The sequence below is a fragment of the Phalacrocorax carbo genome, chromosome 2 (assembly GCF_963921805.1).
Source record: "Phalacrocorax carbo chromosome 2, bPhaCar2.1, whole genome shotgun sequence".
In the NCBI taxonomy this organism is placed as follows: Eukaryota; Metazoa; Chordata; class Aves; order Suliformes; family Phalacrocoracidae; genus Phalacrocorax; species Phalacrocorax carbo.
The window spans coordinates 33,067,399-33,081,268 of NC_087514.1; the positions used below are offsets into that span (position 1 = coordinate 33,067,399).

The 13,870-nt window shown below is 44.3% G+C and overlaps 1 protein-coding gene across 1 annotated transcript; it reads left to right on the forward strand.

Moving 5' to 3' along the window:
* Positions 1–3,447: 3,447 nt before the first annotated feature.
* On the forward strand, positions 3,448–13,803 carry IL7 (interleukin 7). Its single transcript, XM_064445433.1, has 5 exons — positions 3,448–3,457; positions 6,628–6,770; positions 10,370–10,456; positions 11,202–11,354; positions 12,839–13,803. Exons 1-5 carry the CDS (start codon positions 3,448–3,450, stop codon positions 12,989–12,991), a joined length of 546 nt encoding a protein of 181 aa, XP_064301503.1. The 3' UTR covers positions 12,992–13,803.
* The last annotated feature ends 67 nt before the right edge of the window (positions 13,804–13,870 follow it).

Consider the following 13,870-nt stretch of genomic DNA (forward strand, 5'->3'; position numbering starts at 1 on the left):
TTGCAATCATGTAGCTACCCAGGAATAGCGGCATTCTGGTAGAGGTTAATATCTAATGCCCAAATAGCTGCTTTTCTAAGAACAAATTTGACCAGGTCAGGAGACAATTGGATCTTTAAATTTAAACTCATTTACAGAAATTATCCTTGGAAAATGTGCTGAGCAGAATCATGGAATATGTTCATCCATGAACAGCTAAAATTACCGGTGCCTTTCAGTTGTTAGCTGTGCAATTTGCTGCACCTTCTTTTACAGTTTCAAAAGTTATTTTTGAAAGCAATGTGAAAGAGAAAACTGCACACATTTGCACTAATGCCCTGCATTAGACTACATCTTTCCAGCAGTCGCTTATTTGTAATTTTACTTCATCAAATTATTTACATAGTAAAGCTAATATATCTCGAGTCCATATGCTCTCTATTTACAGCTCGGCACCAACGGCATTTTGCAAAACGGGCAAATCGATATCAGTCGTTTAGACTAAGCAAATCTCAGACGGGATAAACTTTTATACCTTCAAGACTCCTTCCATGAGTTCTTGATTAAAACAGGCTGCTAAGATGATATTCATATAATCAGTATTAAATCCTTTCTTTAAATATTTCAACTGGTTGGTTGAAACAGGCACCAGCCTGTTCTTTCTTTAAAAAATAGGAAATTATGTCTGCTGAACATAGTCTCCTGAAGACATGCATTTGATCTTTCTGCAGGTAATCTTTTCAGAAAAAGTCATTGCTAAATCACTAAAAGAAGCACTTTGAAAACAAAGTGCATCTAATGATTCAAAAGATATTTTAAAAAGCACATAGAAGTTACAGTCAAACTTGAGTATTAAAGCACCCTCCACACACGGATACATCGAATAATATCTGTATCGTAAGCGTACATTGCGGTCCAGGGTTAGGTCACGTAACAGGAATTGGCTGGGATCTAAACACATGATTAGGGCCCACGTACAGATCACACCATCTCTCTGTCCCTTTGACTAAAGAAAAATTCCTCATACGTTCAATGGACAGACTCTTCGTCTTCTTAAAAAACAACAGACAAGACCCTGCCACTACCGAAGAAAAGAACAAAACTCCTATTAACACTCCAGCATCACCTTTCAGAGTCATGTTCCCATTAACCTGTAAAGCTACTACGCTGACTTCTTCCATCAATCACACTATTTTTTTTAGATTTAAATTGAAGCAATTATCAGTCTTCCTGATGTTTCAGCCATAAAACTAGCACAACCAAAGCAGCTAAAGTTTTCCTTTATATTTTACACTCTGACAATTTACTAACATCTGCATAAAACACTTCATTTTGTGAGCACACATGTACTAGTACAAGAAATTGCATCAACTACTTGCGTAAAAGGGAAGTTGATCTTGTGGATACGGTTTTGCAGGACTGGTGCTTTACAGTGCAGCTTTTTCAAAGCCTTTGAGTTTCGAAAGTGCCAGACCCTAGAAACAGCTAGTCATAAATTTGCTTGCATTACAGCAGGTACTATTCCCCCAAAAAAAGAAGAGTCCCGCAGCATTCTCTGACCTGCATACATAGGCAAATCCAAATGCTTACAGAGGGATGTTTTCCACAATATTTAGGAGTAGACAGAAGACAAGAAATGAAAAACAGAGTGACAGCTTAAGACACATCTAAGAACCAGATCATGTAGCTTTTAGTGAGGCAAAACACTTGCCCAAATTCAAGGTCGGAGCCATCTGTCACACCCAGCCCGGCTCACATTAAGGTAACAAGCAAGGACGGGTGCTTGCTCTTTGTATGGAGCTGTGTTGATACTGATCACTGTCCCTTGCCCAAACAGTACGGCAGTGATGTGAAATTGTTACTAGAGTCAACCTGCTCAAAGCTGAAGGGGTGGAAAACACTCTCACTCTTGAATCTTGTCAGAATACTTCTGAAGAAGGACTGACTAAATTTTTTCCAAAGAAAAACTCCTGAGGAATATATAGTCAATCCAAAGCAGAGTGTAGTCCAGAGGCAAATAAAGAAGGCTAAGTACATCCTTTTACGTGAATGAAATGGCACAATTCCAGGAAGAGATAACGGGAAGGAACCATCTTAGGCAGTGTACACCTTAGCCAGCTCCATATATTTGCTTCTTGATATTCACACCCCAGTATCTATCTCCCCCTTGGATAAGGACCCTTATGAGAAAGGGAGAGGGGTTATGGAATCAGCTCTCTGTGCTCATGTGGAGCAGGATGTAGAACTCAAAGAGTCTGTTAGGCGGGGGATGTGAAGGGGATGCTACAAAGAAATTTCATGCCCAGTTTTATTCCAAGCCTTTTCACCTGCTCCAAAGCATCAATTTTTGCGTTCTGAATTTACCTAGAAAAACACACCTGGCTACAGCTGTCTTTTAGAACTTGGGCTGCTTCTACGCTAAAACAGCTTCCTGAGCCATTCACTGTCTCTTCTTAACTCTCCCGGATTTCTCAAGATGAGCTACTGGGGGGGAGGTGGGGTGGCGAAACCTGCAGAAAATCATCCACCTTGCGCTTCTCACCCGCTGCCAGCAGCCCGGGGTAACCCTCGCTCTGAGGGGGAGCCCTCTCGCCAGTCCCGCCTCCCACGACCCAGCCGGGGACAGCTGAGCGAGCGGTAGGGAGCAGCTCAGAAACCAAGTCTCCCTCCTCCAAAAGACCGACGGTTGGGTTGGTTAGGGTTTGGTTTTTTTTTTTTCCCAAGTTTTTTTTTTTTCCCCAAGTTTTTGCTTTTTTTTTTTTTTAAAAAAAAAAGATTTCCTCCCCGCGGATGAGCGGCTCTTTCCACGCGTACTGCCAAGGTCCATCCTTCCCGCCCTGGCCGCGCACACGGCACTGGGCGTGTAGCCGGCGCTCTATGTAACCCCCGCCGCCACAGCCGCGGCCCCGCCACAGCCGCGGCCCCGCCACAGCCGCGGCCCCGCCACAGGCGCTCCGGGACGCGCGCCGGGATCCCGCCGCCGTCGCCCTCCCCCGGGCGCGTCCCGGCCCCGGCCCCGGTCCCGGTCCCGGCCCTTGCCCGCCGCCGGCCCCTCCCGCCCGGCCCGGGGCGCTTGCCGGCCTCGCCGGTGGCGGAGCGGGGATGCCTACTCCCGCGGCGTGCGGCCAGCCGCCCACGCCCGCCTCGCCGCGCTGAGGCCGCGGAGCCCGCGGCGGGGAGCACCGCGGCCGCCGGCGGAGCAGAAAGTGAAAGTACCTGTCGCCGGCGGAAGCCCCATGGGAAAAGCAAAGCCCGGCCGTCCCGCAGCCGCCTGTGACAGAGCCGCGCCCCCCCCCTGCAGGCGGGCGGCGGGGGGCTGCTGAGCCCCGCCCGGCCGCCGCCGCCCCGCTCGCCCCCCGCGCCTCCCTGCGCGGCGCTCCGCGGCCCGCGGGCACCATGGGCGGGACGGCGCCGCCACCATGACCGCGGAGCCGCCGGCGCAGCTCCCTGCCACCTCCCCCGCGGACCATGTTCCATGGTAAGGAGCGCGCCCCGCACCGCCCCGCACCGCCGGGCAGAGCCTCCACCTGCGCCCGGGCTGGGCTGGGCTCCGCCGCACCGCGCCGCACCGCACCGCTCCGCGCCGCTCCGCGCCCCCGGCCGCGCGGGCTCCTCACCGGCTCCGCTGCCTCCGCGCTCCCGGCCCCGCCGCCTCGCCTGCTGTGGCGGCGCGGTGCCGCCCGGTGCCCTTTTAAACCGGCGGTGACGGCGCGGGGAAATTCCCAGTTTTGCTTTTTTTCTCTCTCTCTCTCTCTCTCTTTTTCCCCTTAGAATGAAAGTAAAACCGCCCGGTTCCCATCCCGCCCGCTGCCGGGAAGCGGGGCCCGGGGGCGGCGGGACGGTGCGGGGCTCGGTGCGGGGCGGGGGGGGAAGCAGCGCCGCTCCGCGCCGCTCCGCGGGCACCTGCCGCTCCGCGGGGCGCGCCGGCAGCAGGTGCCGCGCAGCGGCGGGACGCGGGGCCCGTGGGCCGGCAGAGCCCCGTCCCCTCGCCCGGCGGGCGGCGGGAGCGACCTGCGGAGCCGCGGCGCGCACCCCCGCACCTTCGCAGGGCTCCGGCGGGGCTGAGGGAGAGACTCGCTGTTAAGGGCTCCCCTCGGGGAGCGCGGGCTGCGGAGCGGGGCCGGGCGGCCGGAGCGGAGGGTGCCGCCCGCGGAGGTGCGGGGGTTGCGTGGGGTGCGTGGAGGCTGCTGCGGCGGGGAGCCCGCGGGGTCCGGCCGGGGACGCGTCTCGGGCGTGGCCGTGCCCGGAGTGCCACTTCCAGGCCGCAAGCACAAGAGGGGTTTTTTAATTAAAAAAACCAAACAACCAACAACCAAGAGGGGCTTTTTAATGTTTGGAAATGCTGGAATGCGAATTCTTTCAGGGAGAATTTTTTGGGGCTTTCCAGATAGGATTTACGGATTTTTGGGAGTTCACTGAACGGATGGGGTATTACCAGTAATACACGCTCCCTTTCTTTTCAACGTGCTCGTTGTGTTGAGCAAGAATAATTCTGCTTCTCTTGAAGTTACCTAACTTTAAGAAAAATCCTTCCAATTCTCAGTCCAAAGCTCTCGAAACTTTTTATGACATTCACCTAATGGGTTGCGGACAAACTCATTTAGGGATGACTGAAAGGTTTCATCGCGATCTGGCGATGGGTCAAGGGACTTCATGAGTGTGCAACATCTCTTCCAGAATTATCTGCTTTGATTCCATAATTTCCTCATTTAAAACAAGGCTCGCAATCTGTACAATACAGAGAAAGTAAAAATAAAAGAAGTGGCTTTGCACTTTTCACCTTTCATCTCTGCTTGTTGCTGGGCAAGCCAAATATTAAGTGACAGAATCTGTTAGATTGGCTTTAATTTAGGAGACTGTTATTTGTGTCTTCTGAAGCAGCATATCCAAGTTGCTTGTATCGCTGTTATTTGGAGACAAGCTTTGCGGCTCTTTTTTTGCACTGGAATCAAGAGGTGCAAGGGTATATTGGAAAAACGTTGTCCTGTAATTGAGTTCTTGCATTTTTTAAATAATCTTCTTTTAAAATATTAAATCTCAGTCCAGCAAATTGATAATTCGCTTGGCATAGATATAGTTAGCACAGAGATTCACAAAGGTAAAGCCCTGTGGAATTCAGGTGTCCACTTGGAGCTTGAAGAGCATCATAGATTTGCCTGACCTAGTTTTTACATTTACTACATGTAGGATCCATTTACAATCCATTTAGCTCTTCAGGCTAGATTTTTTGAGGTATTACTAGACCTCTGTTGGTCAGTATATGAAAAGGTTAGAAAATCTGGTTTTCAGGCCATCAAATTTCCCATTAAAATTTGGCAGGCAGCTTGCCACAAGGAGAATTTTGGAATTTGGCTTGTACAAGGAAAAATTTCCCAGTGTTATTTCTAGGACAGAGGTGTTCATCACAGTGTGTTCACAAGTATTCTATCAGCAAAAGAGGCTTTGGTAGCCAGGAACAGTGGTATGCATTCTGCCTGGAAGCAGCAGTGAGTGGTGGGAATCAGCTGGGATGGGCTTGAGTGACTGTGTTTCTCTGTATGGAGATGAGCGCGTGGTGTGACTGGGGTTCTTGCATCACGGCAGTCAGGTGGCTCAAAGTTTGTGGTCAAGTGTCATAGCTTTCTTCTTAGTTATTCAAGGTTTTTCTCTGAGGCTGGGATTTGCTAGTGATGCCCAAGTCCAGAGACGCCCATCTCTGAGTGCTGGACTGGCGGCACCCACACGCTCCCATCCTTGCCAGAGAGGAACAAAAGTAGCAGCTAGGGTCAGGGCATCCCTTCTGCCTTTCCTGGCTGCAACCCCACAGTAACTACGTATGAGGTGGTTGTTCTTACTGAGTAGCAGAGCTGGGTAGAAACAGCTCATGCTAGTCCATGAACCTGCTGTGGTCTTTGCTAATCCTCCAGCCTAAATTTCTAGCTCTGTTTTTTTCCAAAACCTTCCATTTACGCAACATCCTTGCCAGTCTTGCTGTGGGCCAGAGTCCAATTATGAGCTTTCTAGTACCAATATTGTCCTCTACCCAGTCTCCCTCATTCCCAGCATCCGGCCAGTCACCTGCAGCCTCCAGTTATGCTGCCAATTCCCTTCAGGCTCTTCTGATATTTTGGTCTTTTCTCTCTGCCCGTCCTCGCAGAACTCATATTTTCCTGGATATCATGCAAGGACAGAAGACAAGGGTCTGAGCAGAGCAAGACGGTCCACTGAAGGGAGGAAAAAGTGAGGGGCCATGAGATTTGCTCAAAAGATTGCAAATAGTCTTGCAGAGAAGGGTGTGTTGCCACCTCATCTCATGTTATGGCCACTAGTATGGATTTGTACATTTGGTCAGCCTGAAAATACGTTGAAACACACTTCTGATGTGAATGAGACTTCTGACATTAATTCAGCCCAAACAGACACCTGGCAGGTCAGGTCAATAGCTGTAGGCTCTTGACCATGCTGGCTAAATCATCCTTGAGTAGGAGGGAATTTAGACACCCAAAAAGTATCTTATTCTGGAGCTGAATCCTCCCCTCAAGCTACATGTCATTTGGTTGTACAAAGGTCTCATTTAAACTATTCAAACAGATTACAGAATGTATTTGTTAATACAGCAGGTACTCTATGGCATTTAACATGTACTTAACTGCTCTTGTTGTCATCCAGCCTTTTTTAGATCTATCTTTCGGGTTCTGCCACTGCTCCTTGTTCTGTCTCCAGTGAATTCATCTAGTTGTGCAATGGGAAATAAAACAACTGAAATCCGTGTGAAGTACGAGAATATACTAAGCCACGACATCAATGAGCTGGTAGGTAATAGCTCTTGGGCTTGCAAAAAATGCTGATTCTTTTTAGATGATAGCAAATAATAATAATTAAAAAAAGCTCTAATGTTAACATATGATGAAAGACCAATTTAAAATCACACGTTGTCCTGGAACGGTGGCTTTATTTGAGGGGGTGCAACAGTTCAGTCTCTTTAACATCTCTGAAATCTGTGGATCTGCCTACGTGCATGTACAAGTACTGTGATACAGGTATTTGTGCCGGTGCACCGTGTAGTTAGGCACATGTACCGTTTGGCCCTAAATAGTGTAATATATTACATTAAAAAATACTCCTTTCTGAAGTGATGTCATGAGTACTTCTGTTTATATCTTCTAATCAAGAGAAGAAATCATTACACAACCTGCAGTTTGTTTTACTAATTGTAGACTTCTTGATGAAGTTTTGTATTTTCCATTGAATACAAATGCACAGAGGCACAAAATTCATACAACAATAAAAGTTTCTTTGTATTTTACCTATTAATATATCTTGTTTAGCCAACAAAGGATCGACTATTCTAGATGGCAGCGGAGAAAAACTTAACTTACTCATTTGTAAACCTCCTCCATCATGGCTTTATCAGCCAGGTTTATTATAGCTTTGCAAAACAGTATTATAACAGTTTACCAACCCATGCCCCAAACCTACCTTCCAACTCTTCATCATGAATTATTAACAACTAAATTCATCTCTCAAGAACACTTTCATAGGAGAAAGCACTTTCCATAGTTGGATTAGCAGAGGCATTTGTATGAAAATGGGGGGTTTGTGGCAATTTGTCACCAAACGAGAACTCACCATGCTGTTGCAATCTTAAACCAAGATCTGTTTGTATGAAATACAAGTGATATACAGTGCTTTTCCAAAGGTGAAATCAGGAGCCATTGTATTTCTTCACACTTACCATCTACCACCATCCTTCAGAGCATTATGCCAGTGATTTCCAACCTTTCTCGACAAAGACACATCAGCCCTCAGCTGGAAACAAAATACCTTTAGGTCAGGAAACGACTGTTAAATCTTCAAAAACATTCTGAACATTTTGTGTTTGTTGAGATTATGAAGAGAGAAAGGTACTTCTCGATAGATAAATGACCTTAGTCTGAACAAGGCACCAAAGAAGGGGAAAATATTCACGGCCATATTGGAACAGATAAGTAGCCTCTTTAGTTTGCCATCATATTTCTGACAAAGACAAGTGTTTCCTAGATAACAAAAATAAACCCTCTTCCTCTTGGTGAGAGTTTTAAGACAGGTAACCTATAAGAGAAAACAATACAACAGGAATAACAGCCTCTGGGAGGCAGATCCCACTGTATTCCTGTGGTGGAGAGCCATAAGGTGCATCCCAGCCCTGCTGGAGCTGCAGGGTCAGGGAAGCTGGCGGGGTGTCCCAGGCTGGAGGTGACAATGCCTTGCCACTGCCCAACTGCAGGATGAAGCTTGATGCCCCAGGGTGCTATCAAGGATTTGAATGGAGCAGTGCCATTCTTCTAGGTATATTTTGAAAGTCTTTCTCTTTGTAATTGTGATATATATTATAGAGTTTTTTAGGAGGTAGACAGAGGTTTTTGAGGAGGCTGCATGAGAATGAAAACTGCTATCCAAATAAATAAATAAATGAAATCTTAATATATTAATGTTTGTGAAAGGTAACGGGAATGTACCGAGCTCTGAAGCTTTTACTTCCTAGAATAGCCATGCACAAGCAACTACTGTGCAAGTTTCTTTATTTTCCTGTCTTTGTTTTCCCAGTTAAGAAGAGATTCATTTGTCCTCTGTGTAAAATCAGCATATAGTCTTGGCAGTATAACTTAACAGGAAATATTATGACAGTGCTGTTTGGGTGATAGCCACTGCCCATTAGGCACTTCCCTGCAGTTGCAGAGCCAAAGTCAATAATTTTTAGTCCCTCAGCCTGATGTTTGGAGGCAGTTATGGAAATGACTAGTGGGTTATATACTAGACATCCATAAGCTAATTTGATTTTCACTAATGCCTTTTCTGAGGCAAGGGTTTCCCTTTAGTTGCTTCAGTCACAGCCAATAAACTGCCTTCCGAAATGGTTACTGTATGTCATACTAAAGATGATCTGAGGAGGTCAGTGAGAATGGGTAAATCCCTTAGCAGTTAGTAAATGAAGCCACAGATGTATGGGGTTTAGGGTGGCAATTTCTTTATTTTTATGTCTTGGTGCTGTGTGACTGCAGCAAAGCTTGATTCTGTTGTGGTACAAGTAGAGGTGTGCATTATCTTCCAAATCTTCCAAATGTTTTTGTTGGGTTTTGGGTTTGGATTATTTTTTTTTTGTCAGTGACTATCTGGCTCCCTAAACTCTTGATTTTTAAAATCTTCCTGGATTAAGTTCTATTCATCTGGGGTGAGCTTTTGAAATCCAGGCAATGTTACACAAAAGTCTGCAGAAGAATTTTAAGAATTAAGCTGTCTAATGTGTTCATATGTGGGCCTAAGTGAGAAGATCTAACACAGTATTGTCATGAGCTGCCTTTTTTAAAGCCCTTCAGGCTGGATTAGGTCATCTGGATACAGGCTGAAGAGGAAAGCAACGGAATTCTGATGATTTGGGTTCAGTTGCCATCTCAATGACAAGCGTAAAAGCAAAAGGAAAAAAAAAGCCCGAGAATAAACCATTGATAAAAGATTATGATCACGCAAAGGGAGCAAATGATATTGCTTAGCTCATCTTCTGTTAGGTCCTGTGCAAAGTGAGGGATATGATCTGTTTAGAAGCCCAGGGCATGTATTTATTGAGACAAACATTGTATTTGATGTCTGTGCAAGATATTTCTGTATGTTTTAAAATGCCAAAGGACCAAGTAATTTGATAGAATATAAAGGTTTAAAATGAGTAGATTTGTGTTCAGTTCTGGGCTCCCCAGTATGAGAGAAATAGAGAGCTTCTGGAGAGAGTCCAGCAAAGGGCCACAAAGATGATTAGGAGCATCTGTCCAATAAAGAAAGGCTGAGAGAGCTGGGACTGTTTAGCCTGGAGAGGAGAAGGCTCAGGGGGATCTTATCAATGTCTATAAACTCCTGAAGGGAGGGGGCAAAGAGGACAGAGCCAGGCTCTTTCCAGTGGTGCCTGGTGACAGGACCAGAGCCAATGGGCACACGCTGGAACACAGGAGGTTCCCTCTGAACACCAGGAAACACTTTTTCACTGTGAGGGTGACGGAGCACTGGCACAGGTTGCCCAGGGAGGTTGTGGAGTCTCATCCTTGGAGATATTAAAAAGCTGTCTGGACACCGTCCTGGGCAACCAGCTGTAGGTGACCCTGTTTGAGCAGGGGGGTTGGACCAGATGACCTCCAGACATCCCATCCAACCTCAACCACTCTGTGATTCTATATGATTCTGTGAATACCTTCAGAAATTCCAGCCGGATTGGGGTTTTCTTTGCCCTCACGCAGATGAGAAGCTCAGAATTGTACACTGACCCTGCTGCACGTGAGGAGATGCTACAGAACAATTTAGTGTTGACATTGCCAGCTGTTAGTGAGAAACTTGTCTCACTTGCATGAAAGTACTTCCATGTTTAAACATATATGATATTTTACAGGTAAATATGTCTGCAGAGTATCGTGACAGGTGCTGCAAGAATAAAAAACATGAAAATAGCAAACTGTTTTTCTGCAATGATACTCAGGTAAAATTTAACTTCTCAGAATTTATTTTAGAGAATACAAACTCAGATGGGTTCTTTGTACAGTCTGGTCCCTGAATAACGTATTGTGATAGAGAGTAATATTACCTTTTAATAGTCAAATCATGATATTCAGGGTTGTTCTTTTTTTGAATTTGGAAGCACACAAGTTGTCAAGTAGATTGATATTTTTAAAAATTAAAATATTAAGCAATTCCATATCCAATAAATGCTTTTTTTTTACTACTGTAAAGATTATTTTATATTTTTAATCCAAAATAGTTAGGAAACTTATTTTATTTTGCCATTGGTAGCAAACATAAGAATTTCCCAACATACGTTTTCATTTTTCTACAGAAAATCGTATCAGCTAAATTTTTCATCTCAGATCTGAAAGCTTTCATAGTAATAGTTTGGACAAATCTCAAAAGACAGAAGGAACAGCTGTCATCTGTTGCTGTAAATTTTATCGTGACTTCATAAAAGGACTGGCTCCAAAAATCATTCACTGTTTTCCTAACTCAGAAATCATTCACTGTTTTCCTAACTGCAGCAGCTGATTTCATTATGGCTATGATTTCTCCCTAACATCCTTACGCTATCATTACTACTACTACAAAATGATACTTTAAATATTTTGAAGAGGTGGCAGGTAGGTCAGATTAGTCATGTGTTTTACAGACCAACATTATAAAGAATTAATGGTGCAGAGACTTTTCAGGACATACTTTTCTTGCTGTCTTTACAGGAAATAGAATCACTACAGAGTATGGCATGCAACATGCTGAGATTCTTTCATAAGCAAAAAATCAGCGAAGACTTTAGATGGAAAGCAGCATTAGTCTCGTGTGGGACATTACAGGTTCTACAGTGCAAATGTGAAAGACATAAAAAAGAAAAGGTGAGTGGTAGTGATGGTCTACAGTTTGTTGGAAGTACGTGACTTATTCCTCAGAGCTCTTCAACACAGACTGTCATATCTACCTCTCAAAGGTACAACTATCATGCACATGTTATATGCATGATAAATTTCGCCCTCTGTAACATATGTCTTGTAACAGACATTAAGCCCAGCACAAAGGCTAAGTAAGACAATGATCTGGAAGTCTATAGTGAAGATACATACTCTGGTTCAGTACTGAAATACCTGAGTTAATTCTCCCGTAACAGACAAAGACCACACTTATGCAAATGCAGCCTGTAACTTCTCTAGCGTTTAAAATCATAGTTGTTACTCCTCATTGGGGTTCTACCCTAAGAATAATGTTTAATTTGTTTTGTTTCAACAATTAGTGGGAGCTTCTCTCCTTTCCATAATCCCTTTGATCTTTATTTTAACTGCAATATCTCAAAATCAACAAGAACAGTCAGATATGAAAACACTTGGATTTTCAGTCATTGGCAGAATCTGCTCTTTGATGTGTCACACAAATCTAGCATAATGATCTACAGACTACTGTAACGAAAGAGTGTTTTTTTAAGCATGGCTCACAGTTACCTGTTGAACACGAAAAGATTGACCAACATCAAAAAAGCCTCCCCATAGACACCAAAGGATATAATTCTTTTGATTGGCTTAAATAGTTGGATTGAAGGCTGCATTTAACTCGTTCTTTTTCTCCTTGAAATGGAGAAACTCATAACCTAGGACCAGATCTTCTAAGTAACGGTGTACATATTTTGCTTAGCCACATGTGGTGAATCCAATAGTTGCCTTACCATAAAAGGTATCCCAGGTAAGTCATAGGAGTCAAAGAGTGTCATCCTTGAAACTCCTGCCTAACCTTGCGGATACCTGGTTTTACTTAAAGACCAATTAAAGTAATTTGGTAAAAATCATGAACAGTCATTGAATATGGACAAGAACCATGGTCTTGTTGCCTCTGGGTGAGATCCTGAGCACTAGGCCACAGCACCAACCCCAACAGGTCTGTCTTGTTCCACCAGTCTCAAGGTACCACACACGTAGTCATACCTTCTGAAGTTTGGCTCACAATTTAAATGGCTTTATTTTTCCAGTCCTTCAAATAATAGAAGATAAATCTTAAACCACTGACAGAGGACGTACCTGTTCTCAGTTGCGCACATTGGTTTCAGCTGTCCATATTTTCTGTGTGTTAAAGCTGCATTCTCCCTGTCCAGTGGGCAAGGGCAGCAGCAGGGTTGTGCTCAGAGTGAGAACATCAGAGTGATGCAGGCTGTGTGCTGCCGCGGCACGTTCTGTGAGTAGCCCAGCTTTCTGGGTTTGCTCTCTTCTCTCTCATTTTTCCTTGCAAGGTACCTCCTTTATTTATTGAGATGTAATGGAGTCGGTTTGTTTTAAAAGATGGCTATATGAAAAGAATAAGCACTTCTCAATTAACAACACAAACTATTCTTTTTCAGGTTTGCACACACATAAATACACATAATAAAGAAGGTACAGAAACAGGTGAACAGTCCAGAAAGAAGTGTAACCATGAATTTTGTGAACTGAAAGAAAATGTATCTAGCCTTCGATCCTGCTGGAATAAATTTGAAAAAATAATTTCCAGGTGATTCCAGGTGAATCCTGCTCTTTTCTTTCAAAGTGGCATTACTTGGTATCTTTGCATTTTGTATGCATTCTTCGAGTAACTGTGCTCGTTTGTATGAACACTTTATGCCAGAATTCTGATGGAAAGCTACTGTACCTTGTTCCTGGAGACGGAATAAACAGAAACGGCTAAACCAAGCTGCTGAAGTCCAAGAAGTGGAAGTAAAAGACCAGCATTTGAAACAAAGAACTTTGCAGAAGGCTATGTTCCAGCTGTGTGCTCTGGAAACTATTTTGAATTTCCTGATCTTTTGAGTAACTTTATAATACTGTCATATGAAAGCAATCTACTTACATGTCTACTGCGATTTATAAAAACATCTTACAAGCTGCAGGTGAAGAAAACAGTATGGCAAAGTAGCTGGTTCCTTTGTATCTATATAAAATGCATCAAAGACCAAAAGGAATAATTTAGCAAACAAGCACCTGATCTTGGGTCTGTCCTGTTGATGCAATGGAGTGTTCAGTGTGGGTATGTAATGGGTCTGCAAACTGATTTAGGCTTGGGAAAATGGGGAAAAGGTTGACTTATTGAAAAACTTCGGAAGGATACTGATTTTTGAGAGATGTAGCACACTTCTACTGGCTCAAGTAGAGGCAAGACAGCAAGACCTATGGCAGGCGAAAAGGAGATGCCTGAATATAAGTTGGTTCAGCTGACTGGAAACAGCACTAGCCGTATGTGTTTGGTTATCTTAGAGTTAGCTGCAGGAGGAGCTAGAATTTCTTACCTTCACATTGTGATTTCTTATATGCAACTATTTTATATAACGTGTTTAACATGTTAGACTTAAAATTTGTGAATATTTTCAGAGAATAATATATTGGCATTTAACTAATAA

Coding starts and splice junctions, on each gene's coding strand:
- IL7 (XM_064445433.1), top strand. Junction 6,771..10,369: donor GCCACGACATCAATGAGCTG/GTAGGTAATAGC, acceptor GATATTTTACAG/GTAAATATGTCTGCAGAGTA. Junction 11,355..12,838: donor AAAGACATAAAAAAGAAAAG/GTGAGTGGTAGT, acceptor ATTCTTTTTCAG/GTTTGCACACACATAAATAC.